At 47.0% G+C, this 25,139-nt stretch overlaps 1 protein-coding gene across 1 annotated transcript in view; it reads right to left on the reverse strand.

Annotated features, from left to right (window-relative positions):
- LOC140897519 (E3 ubiquitin-protein ligase TRIM39-like) overlaps positions 1-22,528 on the reverse strand; it is a 32,462-nt gene extending 9,934 nt beyond the window's left edge. Inside the window, exons 1-7 of the mRNA XM_073310238.1 lie at positions 22,059-22,528; positions 20,439-20,534; positions 14,935-15,165; positions 13,849-13,871; positions 12,398-12,513; positions 10,413-10,442; positions 3,287-3,783 (exon numbers count right to left, since the gene is read on the reverse strand). Of these exons, the coding sequence (XP_073166339.1) occupies positions 3,287-3,783; positions 10,413-10,442; positions 12,398-12,513; positions 13,849-13,871; positions 14,935-15,165; positions 20,439-20,534; positions 22,059-22,478 (1,413 nt within the window). The 5' untranslated portion in view covers positions 22,479-22,528. The remainder of the gene's footprint in view (positions 1-3,286; positions 3,784-10,412; positions 10,443-12,397; positions 12,514-13,848; positions 13,872-14,934; positions 15,166-20,438; positions 20,535-22,058) is intronic.
- Positions 22,529-25,139: the final 2,611 nt, after the last annotated feature.

Genomic DNA, 25,139 nt, shown 5'->3' on the forward strand with positions numbered 1-25,139 from the left:
CTTGTTTGTGCGTGTTATTTTGGTGTTTGCTTCAGGGTTTTCTTTAGGCTGCAACGTGTAATTTTGTCAGCGGGCCAGAGCCAGAGCCAGCAGAGAAACGAATGAAAAGTGGATCTGAAAAGCCAAATCTTCCTTTGCTGTAACTCAGTGGTTCTCAAGCAGGGGTACGCGTATCTCTGGGAGGACGCGGAGGTCTTCCAGGGGGTACATCAACTCATCTAGATATTTGCCTAGTTTTACGACAGGTTCCATAAAAAGCACTAGCGAAGTCAGGACAAACTAAAATTTCATACAGACAATGACTTGTTTATACTGCTCTGTAGACCGTACACTGAAATGTCAGTACCATATTTATATTCCAATTGCTTTATTTTATAATTATATGGTAAAAATGAAAAAGGCAGCAATTTTTCAGTAATAGTGAGACTGTGACACTTTTGTATTTTTGTGTCTGATTTTGTAAGCAAGTTGCTTTTAAGTGAGGTGAAACTTGGGGGTAGGCAAGACAAATCAGCCTCCTGAAATGGGCACAGTCGTCGGGAAAGGTTGAGAGCCACCGCTGTAACTCCTCTGACATTAATGAAGATCCACAAGGGACAGAGGCAATGCATGGAGGGGGGAATGAGGGGTCAACTGCCCGCCCCCAGATTTACTTCTTGGCTTGTACTGAGCATGTTCACACAGAATGAGCATGCTCAGTAATACCACAGAAGCCAACTGCCCTCACTCTGTCCCCTCACTCCACCCCTCCTCCCCACTATTGGCAGGCACAGGGTCGTCTCTGATTTATGAATCACATCCCAAGGGTATGTTTACACTGCAGCTGGAGGTTTTATTTCAGTTGCCAGTTAACAAATCGCTGGCCCATTGTCTGGGCCTAGCCCCAGTCAGGTAGTGGTCAGCCCCACCTGGATCTTTCTGCAAAGAAAACACCCTTTCCCCCACCACCTTGTTAACTCTTTACTACATAGGGGAAACTGAGGCATGGACGTTGTTCAATGAAATATTATTTAAATTTCCAATCCTTTGCACCCTCACCTCAGCCCGCTGGGACTGTCCCCTCTCCCCAGCTCTGGTCAGACTGGAATTGTCAGAGTCGCTTAGGGGAGTTGGCCGCCTGCCTCCCGTGGCCTAGCCTCCTTAGAGGTCTTGGAAAATTCCAGTCTTAATCATCCTATCCCCCCCATTCCTGCCAGCCTCTCAGCAGGGTCCCTCTCCTCAACTCCGGATAGGCCCCCCCCAAAGCCAGCTGCTTCACTTAAACTCCAGCCAGCCACCCTCCCACCAGACCCTTTGCCCCCATTTCAGTCAGCCAGGAGTCCCAGGCAGCCCAGCCCTTCACCCCTGTGTTAGCCTGGTCCCCAACAGCTGGATCCCTCACCCCATCTTCTGGCCAGCTCTGCCCCTTCCCCAGCCGGGCCCATCACCCCCACTCTGGCCAGCAACTGGGAACCATGGGGCAAGGGGAAGGCGGTGAGGGGAAGGAGGGAGGGGTGACATCTGATGAGGCACCTGGGTGCGACCGGGGGAAGTGAACTGGGACCGGCTGTACCATGGACTGTGGGGCATGGTGGTGAGGGGACTGTGTGAAGAAGGGACTTGGATGGGGGAGTGGAGTTTGGGAATGGGGGAGAAGCAAGGACCTGAGGGAGAAAGTGGAGCTGGAAATGGGGGACGGTGAAAGCTGAGCACTTGTATTTGTCGGGCCTTGTGAAACTTAGCCGGGTGCAGGACCCAGGGGGTAAATTCTCTGGCCTGTGTACTGCAGAAAGCTGAAGAGACAACACAATCTAATGGTTCCTTCAGCCTCTAAAATCTACTAATCTATTTTGTCAACAGGGCAGGGCACAAAACTGCTCTCAAAACTTTTTTCCCCTCTGTGGCAGATTTGGACTTTCTTCTAAATAACATTCTTGACAAAAAGGGTCTGCTATCCTCGGAAATTTTCAGTTGTTTATTGGGAAACCAACCCCCTGAATACGTTCAATTGAAGCTGAAAATGTTCAGTGGAAAACCAAATGTTCAGGGGCTTTTCAGCTTCTGAAACTTCGTTTTTGGATGAAAAGTCAAACTTTTGCTCAGAAACCCCCCCCCCCCCCCGCTGCCACATATTCCACCCACCAATCCTTGCTGAGTTTGCTGTGTTCCCCATTGGTGTTCATGTCACAGTCCCCTCTGGTGAACTATATTTATGTTTCCTCCCCACAAATGCTCAATAATATAGATAGGGGGAGAGGAAGCACAATAGAAAATAAGGGTATTTAAAAATATGGATTTTATTCTTACTTAGGTAAATGCGAATCCTAAAATAAACACAAGTTGGCTTTGAACGCTGAACATTTGCGTGAGCAGCAAGGACAATAGAGAAAGCTGCCGTTTGATCTCACCTAACCAGGGAACGTGCGACAATCCTTTGGCGATTTCCACCTTCTGAAGCCAAGAAAGGCTCCCATCCTGCAACACCCACAATCTACATGGGTGGTGCCATGGGCCTGCACAGACCCCCCCCCCACTTAAATCACTGCTGATGTAGCAATGGGATGGGTGTTTAGAATGGTACCTAATATTTTCAAAAGCACCGAAGTGACTTCAAAGCCAGAGTCCCGTCGACTTCCATTGAGTTGTGGGTTCTCAAGAGTCACTCATCTCCTTTGAAAATGGGATTTAGGCACTTCTGAAAATCCTACCCCAAGTCTATGAATCCTCTGAATGATTCTCAATGTTTCTTGTGTAGCTATCATTGCCTATTACATGTATTAGGATAACCCCAACTGAGATCAGGGCCCCGTTGTGCAGGGCGCTGCACGGACATACAGCGAAAAACAGTCCCTGCTCCAAAGAGTTTATATTCTTCCTCATCCCTTTTCCTCCTGTACATTTTCCTCTCATATTTCCTTCTATAAACATCCTCTCCAGTTACTCTTTGTTTCCCCCACCTCTAATCCCTCTGATCTCTCTCCTCTTAGAAAAGATCCTCTCCCACTCATCCAGGGAGGGATTTGTCCCCGCGCTCTGACCCCTGTATGCTGCAGTATAGGGGGTCATGATCTGTCTGCGCTATGAACTGTCTGCAGACATTAGAGAAACTGCGCTCTCTCTGGGCTCCAGTAAGAGGTGGCGTGGGCAGTCAGATACTGCTGTGAAGCGAGTGTTAGAAGCTGGGTCGGACAGACCAGAATTTCACCAGCTGGCTGTGCTGAGATTCTAGGGAGCAGATGCCAGATCCAGGCCCCGGGGGGTGGCGGGGAGGGGTACTTGATCTCGCGGCTCAGTGACACATTTTGACCTGGGAGCTTTCGTCTGCCACCCAGCAGAACGGGAAGATTCTCCCAGCAAAAGCGACTTCAGTGAAAGTGAAGATCTGAGTGTTGTTCTCAGCATTGAAAAATGCCACCTGCCGCCTTTTGCAGTCCAGGGTGACCCTGACCTTCCTGGGTCTCCTATCCAGTGGCAGGCTTGTCCAAGGAGAAGTGAGAGCCACATACTGAATTGGGTTCAGCTGCCCCACAGCCCAGATCCCCTCCTCTGGCTCCAGGCTGACCCCTCCCTTTCTCCTCACAGACTCTCTGGCCACCCCCACGGCCCAGCTGCTCCCGTCCACCTCCACCTCCCACCAATGTCTCCCCGCGGTGAACCCCTCACAGCCCAGCACACAGGGAACAGGATCAAATCTTCTGAAGTTGTCGGGCACGTCCTGCCGTGCAGGTCCCCATCTCACGCTTGTCCCATCCTCAGACAGGATGAGATGAGGATGAGCCGTGTCTGGATCCAGGGTCACGTGTGCTGGGGGTTGGGTGGGGAGGGAAGAGAGAATCAGAGTGTTAGGGGCACTCCCTTAAATCCCTTTGAAAATTCCTGCCTTTAATGGAAAAGGAAAACCTTCAGCTGCACAAGATGGGATAACTGGCAGGTCACCAACTTTATCACTGATATAGGCTCAGCCAGCAGGTGGTGGGAGGAGCCGGAGTGTCTATTCCTGAGTCCGTAGCAAGGTCCTGCCACCCAACCTACATTTTACTGTTAAGGCATCTAAACTGCTCCCCTTCTTCTCTTTGCTGGTTTATCAGCTTCCTTTTCACAACTTCCCCTTGACAGCGCCCATTGGATGCTACTGGCAGAGGAGCCCAAGTTGTACCATTGTGACCTCATTTGCTGACTCATTTCAGCCAATGGGACTGCAAAGGAACTGGAGAGCGTGAATGATGACGGGCTGAAATACTTCTGATGTCACAATGCTCCTCGGCCTGCAGTACCAAATGGGCCCTGAGCGGAAATCAGGATTTTCTGGTGTTTGGGTTTTTTGACTGCCATCAAAATCAGTAGGGTTCTTCCCATCGATGCCCGGAAGGTTCCCTGAAATTTTAGAACTGATTGGACATGGTCTTCAAAAATTATCACATTACAGATAGAGAACTGCCACTGACTGCAAGGCATCCCCTCTGTCACTAAAAAATGTACCTAAGAACATAAGAGTGGCCAGACTGGGTCAGACCAATGGTCCATCTAGCCTAGTGTCCTGTCTGCCGGCAGTGGCCAATGCGACGTGCTTCAGAGGGAATGAACAGAACGGAAAAAATGATTGAGTGATCCTCTGTTGTCCAGTCCCAGCTTCTGGCAGTCAAAGGCTTAGGGACACCCAGGGCATGTGGGTTGCATTCCTGATTATCTTGGCTAACAGCCATTGATGGACCTATCCTCCAGGAATTTATCTAATTCTTTTTTGAACCCAGTTTTACTTTTGGTCTTCACAACATCTCCCGGCAATAGTTCCACAGGATGACTGTGCCTTGTCTGAAGAAGTACTTTCTTTTCCTTGTTTTAAACCCACTGGTTATTATTTTCATCAGGTGACCCCTGGTTCTTGTGTTATATGAAGGGGTAAATAACACTTCCCCGTTCACTTTCCCCACACCAGTCATGATTTTGTAGACCTCTATCATATCCCCCCTTAGTCATCTCTTTTCTAAGCTGAACAGTTCCAGTCTTATTAATGTCTCCTTGTCTGGCAGCTGTTCCATACCCCTCATCATTTTTGTTGCTCTTTTCTGAACCTTTTCCAATTCCAATGTATCTCTTTTGAGATGGGGCAATCAGAACTACATGCAGTATTTAAGGTGTGGGCATACCATGGATTTATATAGTGGCATTATGATATTTTCTGTCTTATTATTTATCCCTTTCTTAATGATTCCCAACATTCTGTTCGCTTTTTTGACTGTCGCTGCACCTTGAGCAGATGTTTCCAGAGAACTAGCCACAATGACTCCAAGATCTCTCTCTTGAGTGTTAACAGCTAATACAGACACCATCAGTTTGTGTGTATAGTTAGGATTATGTTTTCCAATGTGCATTATTTTGCATTTATCACCATTAAAGTTCATCTGCCATTTTGTTGCCCAGTCACCCAGTTTTGTGAGATCCCTTTGTAACGCTTCGCGGTTAGCTTTGGACGTAACTATCTTGACTAGTTTTGTATCATCTGAAAACTTTGCCACCTCATTGTTTGCCCTTTTTCCAGATAATTTATGACTATGTTGAACAGCACCGGTCCCAGTACATATCCTTGAGGGACTCCGCTGTTTACCTCTCTCCATTGTGAAAACTGACCGTTTACTCCTACTCTTTGTTTCCTATCTTTCAACCAGTTACTGACCCATGAGATGTACAAGAGATATAAATCCTGTTGTCTCAAGCATAAGCCAACCACTAACTGATGGGGGTGGGGGTCAGGAAGTCATTTTTCCCTATGGGCATCTTATTCCAAATTTCCACTGTGGAGCAGGGTTGGCAGCCTTCCTCGGTAGCCACTACCAGCAGCTTCAATCAGAGACTGGATACAGGACCAGATGGACCACTGGTCCAATTGGATACTGGACTAGAGAGTCCATTTATCTGACCAGTTAAGAGAATTCATGAGGTCCTGGAGGAAACCATGGGGCTTTCTTGCTTAGAGCAGAATGGTGTTTGAGAAATGGTGTGATTCACTGACTGTACTGACTAGCTCTTTAGGATCTTATATCACTTCTTAAATGCCCAAAACTAGAGTCCCCTTTTCAGGTGGAATTTCAAACTCCCCCTTCTCCTAAATCCCCACCCATTGATTTAGACAGAGGAGAATGAAATGGGGTTGGGTTGGGAAAAAGTTTTAAATAGGGAAGGAGGATTAGGATTAACTCTGAATTTCCTGGGTTTACAATAGTTGGTTTTGGGATCATTGCAACATCCCTGTAATGTTTTTTTTTTTTATCCCAAATTAACCCCATCTTAAAGGTTTCTTTTTGTTTTGTTTTTGTTTTTAGCCTGGGTATAATACAGTACTCAATTACACCATCAGTCCCCAAAATTTACCTTTGTCCAACTGGCTCGACCCCCCTCTACCCCTGGCCCCGCCCCAACTCCACCCCTGCCCCGCCCCCTCCCACCCCCATTCCAATCCCTTCCCCGAAGTCCCCGCCCCAACTCCAGATAGTCACTAGTAGGAGGAAAAGTGAAACACTTTAAATGTAGCTGCTGTCAACGTTACGAAGATATTTCTGTTGTTAACAAACATAACTGCAGATTCATTTCATGTAAAATAGGGCAGACATAAATGCAAAGAAACCAGCAAAGCTCTTTCTAGTCAGACAATGTTGATAAAGCTAAATGGTATTTAGGATTACTTAACTTGTTTGATCCCCGCACCTCTGTCAAGTGCAAGGCAGCATGAACTAGTGGCAAGGGTACTGGATCAGAGTCAAGAATCCGGGGTACTATTTCTATCTCTGCCACTGACCAACTGCGTGACCTTGGGAAAGTCACTTCTAGAACCGGTTGGAAAATTTTCCTTGAAATAGTTTTCTGTCAGAAAATTCCATTTTGAGTAAATTGAACTTTTTAAAATTGTATTGATTTTGATGAAATTTTGTTTTGGGGAGGGAAAAGTAGGGGGCTGGAAATATCCCATTTCAACATTTTCAAAACAAAAAGTTTTGATTTTTCATTTTGAAATTACTTCTTGTTCTCCCTTTTATATTAAAATAAAATAAAATGGGTCAAACACAAAATGAAACATTTCAAATGTATTGAAACAAAACACTTCAACTGACCCAAAATGAATATTTTTGTTTCTGCAATGTCATTTTTAAAAATTGCTTTTCATCCTGATTCATTTTTAAAAATTTAACTGGTTTAATTTTTATTAAGTTTTGTTTTGGAGGAAAAAAATAAAAGGTCTGGAAATGTCAACATGACCCATCTCAACGTTTTCAGAACAAAAAGTTTTCATTTTGCATTTCAAAGCCACTTTTTGTTTCAAAATATTTGTCATTTTATATTTGAAATAAATGAAATAAAAAACGGGTCAAGATCAAAATGAAACATTTCAAACGTATTGAATCGAAACGTTTCAGTTGATCCCCCCAGTGATTTTTTTCCCGGAATTTCATTTCACAAAAAACAAAATAATATTAATAATAAAATCCTGCTTTTCATCCTGATTCAGGACAATTTTTCCCCCATAATCCCAACTTTCTTCATGGGATGGAAAATCCATTTTCTGACGAGCTCCAGTGACTTCCCCTGTCTGTATCTTTTCCTTCTTCCCTTCCTATTCTTTGTCAGTCTCATCCAGTGGGCTGAGGTTTCCAAACAGATCTGGGTGCCTAACCCCTTTAGGCCTCTTTGAAAGCCCTTGTTTTAGGGCTTGTCTGCACTACAGTGACACAGTCGCAGCATTGCAGCTACCCTGCTGTAATGTCGTACTGGAGACACATTACAGTGATGGAAGGGGTTTTTCCATAGATGTAGTTAATACACCTCCCTGCTAGGTTGATGGAAGAAGACCAGGCAGCTTAACTGCATCCTTCAGGGGTGTGGATTTTTCACATCCCTGAGCAACGTCGCTAGGTCAACCTAAATTTTGGGTGTACACCAGGCCCCAGACTATGAGCTCTTTGGGGCAGAGACTGTTTTTCTCTATGGCTATGTCTACACTTGCAGTGAAGCGTAGAGTCTGGGTATACGTAGCCGTGCAGATGGGGAGACACAGCTTACGTGACTTGAATACAGACACGCCAGATACACCCAGGGGATACACCCTACATGAGTCTCTATGTGTCCAACCAGCGCCCCCCATGTCTACACTGTACAGTGCTAATAAACAATGGTCACATAAACACCACCCTATACCGGAAACCTACTGACCACTATTCCTACCTACATGCCTCCAGCTTTCACCCTGACCACACCACACGATCCATCGTCTACAGCCAAGCTCTGCGATACAACCGCATTTGCTCCAACCCCTCAGACAGAGACAAACACCTACAAGATCTCTGTCAAGCTTTCTTACAACTACAATACCCACCTGCGGAAGTGAAGAAACAGATTGATAGAGCCAGAAGAGTTCCCAGAAGTCACCTACTACAGGACAGGCCTAACAAAGAAAGTAACAGAACGCCACTAGCCGTCACCTTCAGCCCCCAACTAAAACCCCTCCAACGCATTATTAAGGATCTACAACCTATCCTAAAGGATGACCCAACACTCTCACAAATCTTGGGAGACAGGCCAGTCCTTGCCTACAGACAGCCCCGCAACCTGAAGCAAATACTCACCAACAACCACATACCACACAACAGAACCACTAACCCAGGAACTTATCCTTGCAACAAAGCCCGTTGCCAACTGTGCCCACATATCTATTCAGGGGACACCATCACAGGGCCTAATAACATCAGCCACACTATCAGAGGCTCGTTCACCTGCACATCCACCAATGTGATATATGCCATCATGTGCCAGCAATGCCCCTCTGCCATTTACATTGGTCAAACTGGACAGTCTCTACGTAAAAGAATAAATGGACACAAATCAGATGTCAAGAATTATAACATTCATAAACCAGTCGGAGAACACTTCAATCTCTCTGGTCACGCAATCACAGACATGAAGGTCACTATCTTAAAACAAAAAAACTTCAAATCCAGACTCCAGCGAGAAACTGCTGAATTGGAATTCATTTGCAAATTGGATACTATTAATTTAGGCTTAAATAGAGACTGGGAGTGGCTAAGTCATTATGCAAGGTAGCCTATTTCTCCTTGGTTTTTCCTACCCCCCCCCCCCAGACGTTCTGGTTAAACTTGGATTTAAACTTGGAGAGTGGTCAGTTTGGATGAGCTATTGCCAGCAGGAGAGTGAGTTTGTGTGTGTGTGTGTGTCCCCAGGAAAAAAAAAAAAGGGGGGGGGGTGAGAAAGCCTGGATTTGTGCTGGACATGGCCCACCTTGATTACCATGCACATTGTAGGGAGAATGGTCACTTTGGATGAGCTATTACCAGCAGGATAGTGAGTTTGTGTGTGTGGTTTTTGGAGGGGGGTGAGGGGGTGAGAGAACCTGGATTTGTGCAGGAAATGGCCCACCTTGATTATCATGCACATTGTGAAGAGAGTTGTCACTTTGGATGGGCTATCACCAGCAGGAGAGTGAGTTTGTGTGTGGGGGGGTGGAGGGTGAGAAAACCTGGATTTGTGCTGGAAATGGCCCAACTTGATGATTACTTTAGATAAGCTATTACCAGCAGGACAGTGGGGTGGGAGGAGGTATTGTTTCATGATCTCTGTGTGTATATAAAGTCTGCTGCAGTTTCCACGGTATGCATCCGATGAAGTGAGCTGTAGCTCACGAAAGCTCATGCTCAAATAAATTGGTTAGTCTCTTAGGGGCCACAAGTCCTCCTTTTCTTTTAGCAACTTAGTGTCCCGTAGCCTTCCCTCCGCCAGAGCCTCTCACCGCTGCATGTAGCTACACATACTCTAAACACCGCTGCCAGGGTAGACAAGGCATGAAGGGTATGTACAGAACCTAGCACAATGGGGCCCTCGTTCTTGGGTGGGGCCTCTATGGGCTACCGTAATGCTACTAATAAAAGGGAATCTGTGTTCATCTCCCATCTCTCATCGAGTGGGAGAAAGATGATCAATAAACAGAGATCCATACACAGGTGCCGACTTTGGGAATTGCTGAGGGGTGTTCGACCCCTGCTTTGCCCCAAGCCCCACACCCACTCCACCCCTTCCCCCAAGGTTCCACCCCACATCTTCCCGCCCACGCTCCACCTCCACCCTGCCTCTTCCCATCCCGTTCCTCCCCCTCCCGCGAGTGCACCCTGCCCCCCGCTCCTCCCCCAGCACCTCTTGCACGCCACTAACAGCTGATCTGCGGTGGGAGGGAGGCTCGGGGGGGGGGGAGGGGCCGATCACAGGGCTGCTATTTTTTTTTATGGGTGCTTCAGCCCCGGAGCACCCACAGAGTGAGCGCCTATGGATGCATACATGTATACAACTTCATCATTATAGGAAGGTTCCCCTCATCAGCTTTCCCTGAGTCAGCTCAACTGAAACGAGATTCCCCATTAGCTCCAGAAATTTACCTTTGTCCAGCTTTGGTTCAGACAGAGACTCTAGAAGGGAGGGGAAAAAAAAAGATGGAAGAGGTGAAATCTCGGTTGTTCTGACTGGGGAGAGATGTCTATTGTAGATTTTTGGATCAGGGACCAAAATGGGCAGTCGGGCCTCCTGCATAACACAGGTCAGCGAATTTCACCCAGTGACCCTGCATGAAATCAGTAATTTCTGGCTACAATCTTTTGGAAAGAGACACCCAGTCTTAATTTAAAACCTTCCAAGCGATGGAGAATCCACAATGTCCACAGGTAGGTGGGCCTCAGTGGTCAATTATTATCGCTGTTAAAAATGGGTGCATTATAGCCAGGCTGAATTGGTCTACCTACAATTTGCAGCCGTCGACTCTCATCCTGCCTTTGCTAGATGAAAGAGCCCTCTGCTATCAGAAATCTTTGCCCTGTGCACATGGGTGGGTGAACCACCCCCCCTTCAGGGCAGCTAGCCCCCAGCCCCGCCCCTTCCTCCTTAGGCCTCCCCCAATGGCCGGAGCCCTGAGCCCTCCTCCCCCCCACTGACAAGAGGACAAAGTGGAAAAAGCCCTTATGGTCGTGGCAGCAGGCCCAGGGCTCTGGAAACTGGACCCAGAGTGAGTTTGCTTTGCTTTGCAGAGCTCCCGCATGGATACAGAAATTTCTTCCTTGTCTCGAGACGCAGGAATCCACCCTCCCTGGGAAGTGGCTTGTTTTATATGAGCTTTTACTGGGCTGATCTCAACAGGTAGGACCTGCTACACATTGAGAACACAGAACTAGCATCTCCTCTCAGAGTCAGAGACATGTTCTCCCTCTAGCAGTGACGAGCTGCACAGAGCATACTCACCCCCCCCAGTAAGGCTGGTCAAAAATTTTCCATCCCAAACTACTTTTCAACTTAAACATTGGATTTTCGACTAAATGTAAATTTTTCACAAAAAGTGGCAACTTTCCAAAGAAATGTTCAATTTATTTGTTGACAGTCTGAACACCTGAAAACTGAAAAGATTTTGGCCAAAAATGCTGCCCTGGTGCCTCATAGGAATTGTAATTTGGTTTGCTCATGTTCCCATTCTCCTTTATGGGACAGGTTCTTGAACTGGACTACATCACCCAGGATGCACCACAGTCAGGGACTCCATGATGCCTAGCATACCTTCCTGGTGGGTCATGGGAAATGTAATCCAATCAGGGAGCCCAAGCCATAGAGGAGAATGGGAGCCTGTGTCACCTAAACTACAGTTCCCAGGAATCATTGCAGCAATATGTCCAAATTTAAATATTTAGTTATTTGACTGAAATAATTTTGTTCGATTTTTTGGGAGTGGGGGAGGGTCTGAAAAATCAATTTTTTCCAGAGAAAATGTTACTGCAAACATTTTTGGTTTTGCTGAAAATTTCCATGGCGGGAGGGGTAGAAAAAAAACAACAACTATATCTGGCCTTGCTCTGCTCCCTAGTTGCCTATGCTGGGATGGATCCGAGCATTGTTGCCAATAGATAATTGCTTTGCAAGGGGAAATCATCCAGATAAGCTGGGGGACATGGGGCTACCAGGCGCCACAATCTAATGAATTTTGGTATCTGTACAGTGCTTTGCAAACCACTAGCTACTTGGGCTTCAATTTTCAAAGTGGTTTAGGGGAACTGGGTACCTAACTCCCATAGAAAAAAAAAACGTTGGAAAATTTGTCTTAAGCATCACCTCTTCCCCTTTGCCCCGGTGAGATAGGAAAGTTATTATCCTTTTGTAAATATGAGGCAGGAAAGATAAGTGACCCAAACCGGTGGCCACGGTTCTCATGGGTTTCTATAAGGTAGACCATGCATAACCTGTAAGCTAGTGACAAGACTCTGAGCTCTCTGGAGACATCTTTTCATTATATGTGTGCACAACATCTACAGCAATGGGGCTTTGATCCCTATACAAGTAAATCAATATTTTAATCATAGCCAAGAACGGCCCCAGAGTTTGTTACCTTTAAATTTACTCAGAGCGTGCTCCAGAAGTGTGTGCTTCTGAGAGAATTCCTTGACTCTCCTTTTCAGTTCCAGAGGAAGGGATGGTGGACTCTGAAACTTCCCTGTCTCGTATCTAGGGAGAAAAATGGCCTGTTGTTAGTCATTGTTAACTGATTTCAACAACAATAAAAATGTAGTGGGTAAGGAAGAATTATCAGACTTTTTTGATTTAAAAAATCCCTTTTTTTCTAAATCCGAAATTTCAAAATTTCAAAGAAATTCTTTTAAAAAAACGCCACCCAAATCACCCAGCTCTACTTTTTTCTTAAAGTGAATTTAGTTCTAATGGAAGGCGATAAACTGACAGGCTGTCGAGACTTAGGTTCAGATCTATAACTGTTAATTGGCATTGTTCCATTAACTCCATTGAAGTAATGCTCATTTTTACCAGCTGGGGATTGACTTTGATTTGCACCAGTTGGGGATCTGCTCCCATTGACTGAAATGGAGTCATGGTCAACATACCCCAGTAGCGGGGGGGTCTGGCTGAAATGACTTTAATGGAGTTATGGCTAATTATACAAGCTGGGAATCTGGCTCTGATGACACTAACGGAGTTTTGCTGATTTACACCAGTGCGGGATCTGGCCTTTCAGTTCCCTAATGAGCCAAAGAACTGGCTCAGTGACATTCTCCAACCCACCACCCCATAGGGTCATGTATGCCTGGAGGGTAGCGAGGTACATCTGTCAAGGTGACAGAACCTTTCCAGCTCCGTTCAGTCATTGGCTGCTCTGCTGAAATTGTTGACAATAGGGGCATGAAGGGCTTTTGTGAGGGGGGACTGCCCATCCTGGAAGAAGGTGGAGTGAGACCCACTGACCCCTTGCAAACAGGAGTGAGGAGTCATGTATTTATGAGGATAAATACGACACCCTTGTCTCATGGCACGTTTTAAATTCACTGAGACATGCACCAAATTGACAGGCACAACCCTGAACATGCAGACTGTGCTTAACAGAAAGGATAACCAGGGCACAGACCAGTCCTCAGATGGAAATGACTTCACGCCATTACTGACCTAGGTGGAGTTTTGCAATCATTGACTCAGAAGTTACTCGGGTCATGGGCAGCAGACAACACCCCTAGGTAGATACTGGTAGGTAGCTATTGACTAGACAGCTAGTTGTTTGTTAGCTAGGTAGCCTGTGCTACCTTAACTGGTAAAAGTAGGTAGGTGAATAGCCCATATTCTGTCTCTGATCTCCTGAGGCATCCAGACCATCAGAGGAGTGGATAATTCATAGTGTATCTGCAGTTGAATCTGCATTCTGGACACTGGGGAAACATAAGACAGCTCAGAATTCTGGGGTTGGAGGTAGATTAGGAGCTGCAGGGAGCTTTGTCCTTTACCCAACACCTTCCCAGCAGGCTCAAGTGTGAGGGGGAGTGAGAAGGAGCCATGTACCTGCTCAAGGTGCTTCTGATGTCCTAGAGAGGAGAGAGAAAGAAAAGGGAGTTCAGTCCCACACACCATATACTGGAGATCCCTCTTGCTCGGAGGTATCTAATTTGCTTATTTGAAAATCCCTCTGGGTGCCTAAAAACCTTTGAAAATCTAGCCCCATGGCACATAGGATTCTGAGCCTCATTGAAAGTCTATGGGATTTAGGGTCCAAAATGCCTGAGGGACTTTTGAAAATGGGACTTGGGTCCAGATCCTCAAAGGGCTTTCGGCACCTAACTCCCACTGAAATTAAGGGGAGTTTAGAAGTCTAAATACTTTTGAGGATCCATCCCTTAGGTCCCTTTTAAAACTTTTACTCCCAGGTCCCTTAGCTGGCACGCAGTGGAAGACTCATAAATCTGTATATGTATAAACCTGTACAGCCACTAGAGGGGAAAAAAGACACATGTTGACATGAGTTATGCACGGCATCACAACAGGTTAGCATCCAGCTGTGGGCTAATCTGCCAATGAGAACTCCTGAAATGTGTCCCTCATGACACGGACTCATTCCAACCAATAGAAGTATAGCATGCAAATTAGCTGGAGAGAAAGGGAGATGATTGGTTGAGTTCTCTCTGATGTCACATTAGGTCAGGTAAGCCTCACCTGAGCTATTGACTTGGCCCTGTCTGCAGGCTATTAATCTGAGCAATCATAGATTCTCGGATTGTCCATTACTTGCGACCTTTAAATCAAGACTGGACGTCTTTCTAAAAAATACACTCTAAGTCAAGCAAGAGCGGTGAGCTACATACAGGAATCTCTGGGTGAAATTCTCTGGCCCGTAATGAAGGAGATCAGACAAACTGATCCAAATGATCCCTCCTGGGCATAAAATCTACGAAAGTAATGGAAAAACTCATGTGTTTAACTGGTTTGTTTAATCAGAGAACCAGTGTGTTGAGCACCTTGTACCATCAGGACCTCAATGAATAAAATAATGTATGTTTCTGCAATGCGGTGTATTGTGAACTTGGACTTCGATAGCAAAGAGTCAGGGACATGTTTACTAAGGGCTCTGGGGTACCTCTCACATAGTCTCACCTGCAGGAATTCACTTGGTGGCTGCCGGCACTTCCCCTCCATCTCACTGATCAGGGTCCCGAGACGAGTTTTCTCCTGCGTGAGCCTGGTGGTGAATTCATCCTGCCTCTTCAATATCTCCTTGTCCAGCACTTCCAGCTGGGCCAACAGGAGCAATTCTTTCTCCTCTAGAAACAGATGGAGTTTCTCAAATTCCGACAGAATCTTCATCCTCTCGCTCTCCGTCTGTTGCTGCGATGAGCAGACACAAGCAGGTAAAGGGTGGAGAGAAACATGTGACGGCCCATACACAATAACATTTCCAAAGGAGTCTGTGGCGCTTTGGGGGTTCACCCAGACCAGCAAGGGGCTCTTTCACCACCTGCCCTGTAACCTTGGGTGTCTCTGTGCTGTCCGTCTTTGGTTCAAAGCCCTCCAGCAGCCTGCTCAGAGCACGATGGCCTCACCCTACCTGCCACCAGTCCGGTTACTCCTTCAATTCCCCCCCACTTACTTGGTCTGTGACCCCCCAAGAGCCAGGGTGGGGCATGGGAGGGTGAGTGGGGCAGGATGGGGGAGGAGAAGCCACGCTCAGGGCAGGATAGGTGAGGCATCGATACCTCTCTAGCCGGAGACTTCCCTGAGTGCTCCTCCAGGCTCCAGCAGCAGCTGCTGCTCTTCCTGGTCCCCGGTGGCGGAGGCTGGTTACTGCGAGTAACCGGACTTTCAGTGTCCAGTCAGCAGTGCTGACCGGATAGTGCCAGGTCCTGTTTCCGACTGGCCTTCCAGTCGAAAACCAGGCATCTGGCAATGCTAAGCCAGGAGAGGAGCTGGAGCTGGAATGGAACTGGGGACAGAGCGGGGCTGGGTGGCGCTCCCTCCCTCCTGCACCTGGGGAGGGGGGCTGGCCCAGGCTGCCACAACCTCTCGGACATTCCTCTGCGCCCCCTTAGGGGGGCACGCCCCCACAGTCTGGGGACCACTTTTGTATGGTGACACCAAGTGTTTCCAGTTCTGTGTATCCCCGAAACCATCTCCCATCACTGGCACCTCACAAAAATTATCGAGTTCGCTAATACACACCAGCCTGCTAGGTTAGCTGTGGATTTTACCCTTCAGCTTTATATACAGCCCTGAGATGGTTTTATAATGAAACATGGGTACGTTTGCGAACAAAGAATTGAGACTTAAGTGCTAATGAGTAAGACTAGAAGAGACAGATTGTGGTTACAAGGAAAACACAACAAAATAGGCTTTTAGTGGCTAAAACGTCATTTCAGGAAGTTGCTGCTCTTTGTCTAAACAGGTTTCTCACTCACATTAAGGGCAGATCTATACTTAAAATGCTGCACCGATGCAGCTGCACCACTGTAGCGCTTTAAAGAAGACACTCTAAGCCGACGGGAGAGAGCTCTCCTGTCGGAGTAGTTAATCCACCTCCCCAAGAGGCGGGAGCTAAGTCGGCGGGAGACGCTCTCCCGTCGACATAGCGCTGTCTGCACAGGTAGGTCGGATTTTTCACACCCGAGTGACATAGTTATACTGATATAGGTCTGTAGTGTAGACCGGGCCTAAGTCTCCAGCAGCTGTAGCCTTCTGGGCTAGGAAGGCACAGCTTTCAAAGGATCAACGCAAAGGTGCTGGAAGTAGGGGTGCAGGGAGTGCTGAAGTGGTTCCCGTCATATCCAGGATTTACAGGTTTGGTTCAATGGCTGTCAGCACTCCCACTATACAAATTGTTTCAGCACCCCGGAATCGAAGGGTGCTGTATTCTACTGAGCCTTCAGTTGCACTGTACCCTATTGTGGCTAGTGTGCCTTGTTATGGATAACAAAATGCCTTTTTGTCTCTGCTTATATCTTCTCCAAGTTCATTATAGATTCATAGATTCATAGATATCTAGGTCAGAAGGGACCATTATGATCATCCAGTCCGACCTCCTGCACAACGCAGGCCACAGAACTTCACCCACCACTCCTAAAAAAGACCTCACACCTATATCTGTGCTATTGAAGTCCTCAAATTGTAGTTTGAAGACCTCAAGGAGCAGAGAATCCTCCAGCAAGTGACCCATGCCCCATGCTACAGAGGAAGGCGAAAAACCTCCAGGGCCTTCCAATCTGCCCTGGAGGAAAATTCCTTCCCGACCCCAAATATGGCGATCAGCTAAACCCTGAGCATATGGGCAAGATTCATCAGCCAGATACTACAGAAAATTCTTTCCCGGGTAACTTGGATCTTACCCCATCTAAAAACCCATCACAGGCCATTGGGCCTATTTACCATGAATATTTAATTACCAAAACCATGTTATCCCATCATACCATCTCCTCCATAAACTTATCGAGTTTAATCTTAAAGCAAGATAGATCTTTTGCCCCCACTACTTCCCTCGGAAGGCTATTCCAAAACTTCACTCCTCTGATGGTTAGAAACCTTCGTCTAATTTCTAATCTAAATTTCCTAGTGGCCAGTTTATATCCATTTGTTCTTGTGTCCACATTGGTACTGAGTTTAAATAATTCCTCTCCCTCTCTGGTATTTATCCCTCTGATATATTTATAGAGAGCAATCATATCTCCCCTCAACCTTCTTTTAGTTAGGCTAAACAAGCCAAGCTCCCTGAGTCTCCTTTCATAAGACAAGTTTTCCATTCCTCGGATCATCCTAGTAGCCCTTCTCTGTACCTGTTCCAGTTTGAATTCATCCTTCTTAAACATGGGAGACCAGAACTGCACACAGTATTCCAGGTGAGGTCTCACCAGTGCCTTATATAACGGTACTAAAACCTCCTTATCCCTACTGGAAATACCTCTCCTGATGCATCCCAAGACGACATTAGCTTTTTTCACAGCCATATCACATTGGCAGCTCATAGTCAACCTATGATCAACCAATACTCCAAGGTCCTTTTCCTCCTCCGTTACTTCTAGTTGATGCGTCCCTAGCTTATAACTAAAATTCTTGTTATTAATCCCTAAATGCATGACCTTACACTTCTCACTATTAAATTTCATCCTATTCCTATTACTCCAGTTTACAAGGTCATCCAGATCCTCCTGTAGGGTATCCCTGTCCTTCTCTAAATTAGCAATACCTCCCAGCTTTGTATCATCTGCAAACTTTATTAGCACTGTTTCAAGAGGCAGGAAGGCTTGCTAGGGGTGTCAGCTCCATCCCCCATCGTGATTTCAACCGATAGCCACGTCTGTATCCAGTGGTTAGGTCAACTATGGTGCACAAAATTTGTCACAGTCCAAAAAAGGACACAACTAAAATCGTTAATCGCTTTTAAAAATTGAGTCCAAAATTCTAACGGAAAGTCAATGAGTGCCTAAATCAGTACTGAAAATGGGGCTTAGGTAATTAAATCAATAAGACCTGGTCTGCATGTAAAAATTAGCTTGACCTAGCTACATCTCTGAGGGTTGTGAAAAATGTCGCTCCCTGAGTGCTGTGGTTAGGATGTAGACACAGCTAATTTGATGGAAGAATTCTTCCACTGAGCTAGCCACTGACTCACGGAGAGGTGGATTAACGACATGGGTGGAAAAAAACCTTCCATCGATGTAGGATGCGTCTACACTATGGTGCCACAGGTGTAGCATAGACATGGCCTAAGGGCTTATCTACACGGAGTGATTTCCCATAGTGAACTAATGCGTTACACATTAATTGGTCCATGCAGACCCTGCTGGTGTAAACTAAATGTTTCCTGATGAGCTTTATCAGCATTTCCAAGGCACGATCCAAAGACCACTAAAGTCATTGGAAAGACTTGTATTGACTTCTGTAGGTTTTAGATCAGGGCCATATTATTATGAGTTGTATTAGGATAGTGCTCAGAGGTGTGGGGGTTAACAGTCCCAGAGTCTCCAGGAATTAAAGATTAATTTTTAATTGAAGATTACATCATGGGATGAAACCTCCAGGAACAAGTCCCACCAACACGGGCAACCCTACAGAAGCTCCAACTCAGATCACACTAGATGCTGTACAAACACACGGCGAGAGATTGTGGGTTGGAGGGACAATGGGGGGAGAGAGGGATGTACTGAGACTCGGGAGGCAGAGCAGTGGAGACACAGCCGGTTGCAGGCTGGGATGGAGGGTCCTGGAGGTTCCTACCTGCTTCCCGGGAATGTTCTAGCCCCTCTTTGCCCTGCTTCCTGCTCCTCTGCCCATCTGGGTCCTGCGCTGTCCTCTCTCCCCTCTCATGAGTTCATATGGGGGCAGAGCCCCATATTATTTCCATTGTGGGGGTGCTAGTCTCCCTTCCCACCACTCGGTTCTGCCGCCCTCAGTGAGACAGTAGCTATCCTGAAAATCTGAGTCTAAATAGACAAGGGGTGGAGATGATCTCATTTGCATGGGCACACCCACCCTGCCTAGGTGCTCAGCATGATGGGATTGCTTGCCCAAATGGTCACGTTTGGCTGGTGTGGCAGCCCAAGTCTCCTTGTTATTGGGGCAGGAGTAATAAAGGGTTGTTATCCTTGCTGTGTGAATCAAGGGCAGCAGAGCTGTACTTCGCATTTTCCAATTGAGGGACTCACCCTCAACTGAACAGCATTCGCTAAGTTGGGAACATGGGTTCCAAAGCCCAGTGAGTGGGAGAGAGGGTGTGGGCCTTGTGTAAGGGCCCTAGATACCATTTGACTCTGCAGCTCTCCACTGTGTAATAACAGAGGTAATTTAGACTCAATTGAGAGTCTTGTTACACACTACAGAGCTGAAATCACTGATACCTAGGTCTAAGTATTAGCCCTGCTTTGGTACAGTGTCTCTGATGCAAGAGACTGCCCAGTGTGCATCATCAGTGAGGCTCCCTGCACTAACAGCTGAAATCACTAAGACCTATGTTAAGTGGGGGGCCCTGAAGGCATCTTGGTACTTCCAGCACAGTAGCTGGTGGAGAGGTGTGGTGAGCAGTCAGCAGGGCAGCTGGTGGAGAGATGCGGCTGGCAGGGCAGCTAGCTGAGAGTGCCAGAGCAGAGCCCTGTAGAGAGTGGCGGTGAATGAGTACTTGAGCAGTGGAGTGAGTAAGGTGCCTCCTCCCACCCCCGCCCCAGGGTGGGAGGTGAACTCTGCAGATACACTTCTGAACTCTGGGCCTGCACTGTCAAAGGACAGCAACTGTGAGTGGGGTGCAGAAAAGGGACAGTTAAAGGGACTTTTGGGTTACTAGACTTAAGAACCTGAGGGGAAAAGGACACTGCCCAACTTCCTTGGTGGTAGGTCTTTTGCTCATGGTTCAGGTTTATAAACCCTGTTTGCGGTGTTTCCCAAAATTAATGCTGCATTATTTTCCTCCTTTTATTAAAAGTTTTTTTGCTACACTGAGACTTTGTGCTTGCGAGAGGGGAAGTATTGCCTCTTAGAGGCACCCAACTGTGACTGGCAGAAGTGTTACAGAGTTACACATAAATAAGTGATAATACATTATAGAGCATCGCACATTACTCTGTACGACTCCAGTGGTATTCAGAGTCATCACATAGGTTCATTTGCTAATGAGTAAGTACCAGCAGCTCCTGGCTTGTTATTTCCCCATTCAATTTCAGTGCAGCAATGCCTTCCATCTCCTTCTTCAACATCTCCAAACGACTCCTAATTTGTCCCTAGAGAAAAGAAAAGTTACGTGCACCTGAGGGTATTTTTCAGAGTTATTTATAGGTTCACAATTATTAACTCGGTTATAAAACACTCACAAGCTCTGTCCTTCAAAATCATAGAATATCAAGGTTGGAAGGGACCTCAGGAGGTCATCTAGTCCAACCCCTGCTCAAAGCAGGACCAATCCCCAATTTTTGCCCCAGATCCCTAAATGGCCCCCTCAAGGATTGAACTCACAACCCTGGGTTTAGCAGGTCAATGCTCAAACCACTGAGCTATCCCTCCCCCCCGTATAATGTATATAAATGTATATACACATCAGAAATTATATATGAATAAAGATAATCTGCTTTGTCTAGCAAAGTTCATATGTCACCCTGGATAGAAGAAGACGTCACATCTATCAGCCATGCATTCAATAGCAAAATAATTATTATATACATGTATTTGACAGACAGAAAGTTAAGTCAAACTGCATGCTCCAATCAAGTTAAATAGACAGGAATATTAGGCTCTAGAGACATTATTGTAAATATAGGATGGGGTATTAAAATCCACAGTTTAGAATAAAACTAAATATTGCACTTGATCATGTACGTACACAAAACTTAATGACATTTCGCAAGAAAAGAATTTGAAAATGAATTTTCACGAACAGCTACATGACCCCCAGTCAGAACGCCTCCTCCTCCCAGCCAGTTTAAGATAATAAAAACAGCAACAAAAATATTTATCAAAATTATGGGTGAGATTCCGTGCAGTATCTCTGAGATTAGCACAGAATTTACAGTCCAGGCACTATGATGGGAATACAGAGCTAAGCTATGGATCCCTGCAAGATCAGGTCTTAAGGTGTAAAATCAGCAGTTGTCTCTTGTCTGGGCAGAACTAGGAACATTAAGTATGATACACACATTTAAGATTCTTTTCATAGGTCTTCTTTAGCAGGTCACAGCCTTATCTGTCACTGATGCAAAGTAACCAAACTCCCAGGCGAAAGACTTTGCTAAGGTGAAGTTCCGGTTAAGAGCACATGCCAGTAACTTATTAAACATGAAAAAGAAAGAATGTTGCAGTTATGTAGTTAACAACTAATAAAGGTACATGAAATGAGATCTGGCCAGAAAACGACTTTCCCCCCCTGTGGAAAATTTTCATTAAAAAAAAACAACAACAAAAAAAATCTAATATTTTTTAGCAAAAACTGAAATAGTTTTGAACAAAAACCTTTCCCCCCTGAGGAAAAACCCAACATCCTTGCACAAAGCACCTGCTTTCCATGAACACTTTAATTCAGTCGAAAACTCAAGATCTCTGCGTGCCCCCAGGGGGACGGGTACCCCCGGTGGAGAACTACTGCTCTAAACTATGCCAGGGGTCTCTGTCCAGCCCAGAATCCTGAGGGCACAACACCATTTAAAGTTGGCCCTGCCCCTTCTCCCCCTGGTCTGTGCCCACTGCACAGAAGAGCACACACAATGAGGCGTGGTCAAATCAGACAGTTGTGCTGGACAATGATTCCTTCCTACCTTGTACTCCTGGGCGGCCTCCTCTGCAGGAACCACCGTGTGAGCCCTGTGCTCCTTGGACCTGTCACACACCACGCAGATGGGGGACTGATCCTCTCGACAGAAGAGTTTCAGAGCCTCCTGGTGTTTCTCACATGCTCTCCCGGCTCCGGCATCTTTTGTCGATTGCAAATGTAGCTGCTTGGCTATTTCTACCATGTTGGCCAGCTGCCTGTTCAGCCTGAGGTTTCTCTGGGGAAAGGTCGTTCTGCACTGAGGGCAGGAGAAGTCTTTATCCGAGCCCTCCCAGCACTGGGTGATGCAGGCTCGGCAGAAATTGTGCCCACAGTCTATAGTCACCGGATCATTAAAATACTCCAGGCAGATGGAACAAGAAGCTTCATCCTGGAGGCTTTGCCTTGCCTTTGCAGCAGCAGCCATGGCTCATCCCAGGCAGAAGAGCAGTTTAATTTCACTTCCCTGTTCCCTGAAATGTGTTGACCCTTGAACGAGAAAGGGGAGTTTCCCTTCCTGTAAACAGGCTTTGTGGAGTTGAGTCATGGTTCAGCACTGCAGCTTCCTGGTGACAGTTCCCAAGTTTGTCTCGCTGACGGAACAGAAGTTGGTCCAATCAAAGATATTACCTCGCCTGCCTTGTCTCTGCCAGGGACTGCAAGATACAGGACCAAAGCGGTGTAAATCCGTCTGGGGGAAGAGCACAGCTGGGATCACAGCCAACACACTGCAGAAGGGATCGACTAGAAGTGATTTTCAAACTTTTTGTATTGGTTCACACAGCAAGCCTCTAAGTGTGACCCCCCCCGCCCCCCGTATCAATTAAAAATGGGGGGTTAATTTAATTTAATGGGCGCTCAGGGGGAGTTGACCCCCGTCTAACCCCCCTGAAGGATCACAACCCCCAGTTTGAGAACCCCTGGGATCGAGCATGATGCAATGGACCTGTCGCACAACTGGTTTATTTGGGGGACCCAAGGGAGGTCGGGCAGGAGCGATCGGTCCCGGCAGCGGGAAGCGAACTGTATCTCTTTGGTGGTGTATGCAGTACAGGCTCTCCTCTCTGTCCCCCGAGCTGGTGCTGTCTTGGAGGCAGAAAGTAGGTTAAACTCATCCCAGCGGGAGCAAGTGCTCCCCTTCCAGAGAGCAGGGAAGCAGCAAACTTCTCCCTCCTTGTGTCTTGAGCTAACACACGTCTCGTTTCCTTATGACGACCAATTGCTAGGACAGCTCAGGTTTGGCTGTGCAGAGCCCTTTATCTGGAGCTGAAGGGGGTGCGGAGAGAGCTTCGTGAATGAAATGACCATTCACGCACAAACCAAAGTGAATGTTTTCAGTATGAAACAAAAACTGAAACAAGTTTTGTCCAAACCCTGGAAGAAATTTCAAATGGAACCAAAATTCAAGCTTGTCCAACACAGTTTTTATACTGATTCATTCGAAAGCTTTTGGTTGGTTGTTTTTTCCCCCCAAAAAATGCTTACTACTTTTTTTCAAACCAGCCCTATAAGGGTATGTCTACACAGAGATAAAAAAGCCCACAGGTGCCCCAGGTCAACTGAGTCCAGATCACCAGGCTCATGCTCTGGGGATGAAAAGTTGCTGGGTTGATGTTTGGCTCGGGCACCAGCCCAAACCCGAATGTCTACACAGAGATTTTTAGCCCCTCAGCCTGAGCCCCATGATCCTGAGTCAGCTGACCTCGGTCAGGTGCCAGAGGTCTTTTAATCTGTGTAGACATACCCTAAAAGCCCTACCAAAGAGTCCACTATTAGATAATTTACACCTAATTTACAAGGAGTTGTGCAGGCCCCACTACAGACAAACAGATACAAACCCAAAGCCATGTGCTTTGGATTCCCCAGACGCCATATACAAAATACTGGAAATGAAATGGACTGGGAATGGGGAGGGGGGAGAATTTAGGATGCCTGATTTTTGTCCTTCTGTAAATTTCTTTCACTTAAAATTCTTCCTCCCTTTAACCCTCTGTGCAAACAGAGTGGTTGATGAAGGTAGGAGGCTGGTGGGGAAGGGAGGGGGAAGCATTAGTGGTATTTGGGCAGGGTGTGATTAATGAATAAGTTACTAGAGGCTGCAAAAAACCTAGCCCTCGTGGGGGAGGAAACCTCAAAAATGTGGCCACCTTGGCACTGACGTCTGTCTGAGTTTGTAGTGAACCTGAGAAAATAGCTCTGGGGGTGGGGGAAGAGCTGCCCTGAGTTTAACCAATGGAGCAACATCTGCCCAAGTTTTCAGAGAACCTGAGAGAATAGCTCTGAGTAGAGGGAACCACCTTGTGCAATTCAATGAGGTGTTAACTCCCAGGCCCAGTCCTCGGGGAAGGGGGGCCAGTTACCAACCCAACCCCAGCAGGGGATTCTGTCTGTGGTAAGAGGGGAAGAGCACAGCCTCCCCTCGCCACCAAGTAAAGACATCTCAGCTGCATATGTATGGGTATGGAGCAGGGCCCCCATACTGCCTTTCTGTAGGGGAGAGGCGCTCCCTGCTGCTCCCCAGGGGAGAGAGCTCACTGCTTCTGCTCCTGACAGGCAATACCAAATCTAGTTCCTACCTAGCACTTTGTATCAGTAAAGCTGAAGTTCTTTACAAAGCAAGGCAGTAGCATTATACCCATAGTACAGGTGGGGAAACTGAGGCATGGGGACAGGGACATGGCTTGCCCAGAAGTCCACCGGGGCAGGGAGAGCAAGCGCCTCAGGGCCAGCCATTCGGAAAATTGTGCCCTGAGCGAATTTGTATGTTGATGCCCCTGGCCCCTGCAGGTGTGGCACCCCCCATTGCCCCTGGCCCCCATGGGCTCCCCATCCTCTTCACTCCTAACCCCTGCACTGTGCCCCCGTTGCCTCTAACTCCAGCACCCTCCTCGTGCGCTCCTAAACCCTGCCCCCAACTCCTCTATTGTGTCCCCTTTGCCCCGAACCCCTACACTCCCCTCCTGTGCCCCTAATCCCTACCCCCTCCTTCACACCTAACCTAACGCATTCCCTTCCTGCACCCACGTGGGGAAACTGACCTGCATGCAGGTCAAGCAGCTGGCACTGCTGCTCACTCCCCCGACCCTGG

The sequence above is a fragment of the Lepidochelys kempii genome, chromosome 14, assembly GCF_965140265.1.
Source record: "Lepidochelys kempii isolate rLepKem1 chromosome 14, rLepKem1.hap2, whole genome shotgun sequence".
Lineage (NCBI taxonomy): Eukaryota > Metazoa > Chordata > Testudines > Cheloniidae > Lepidochelys > Lepidochelys kempii.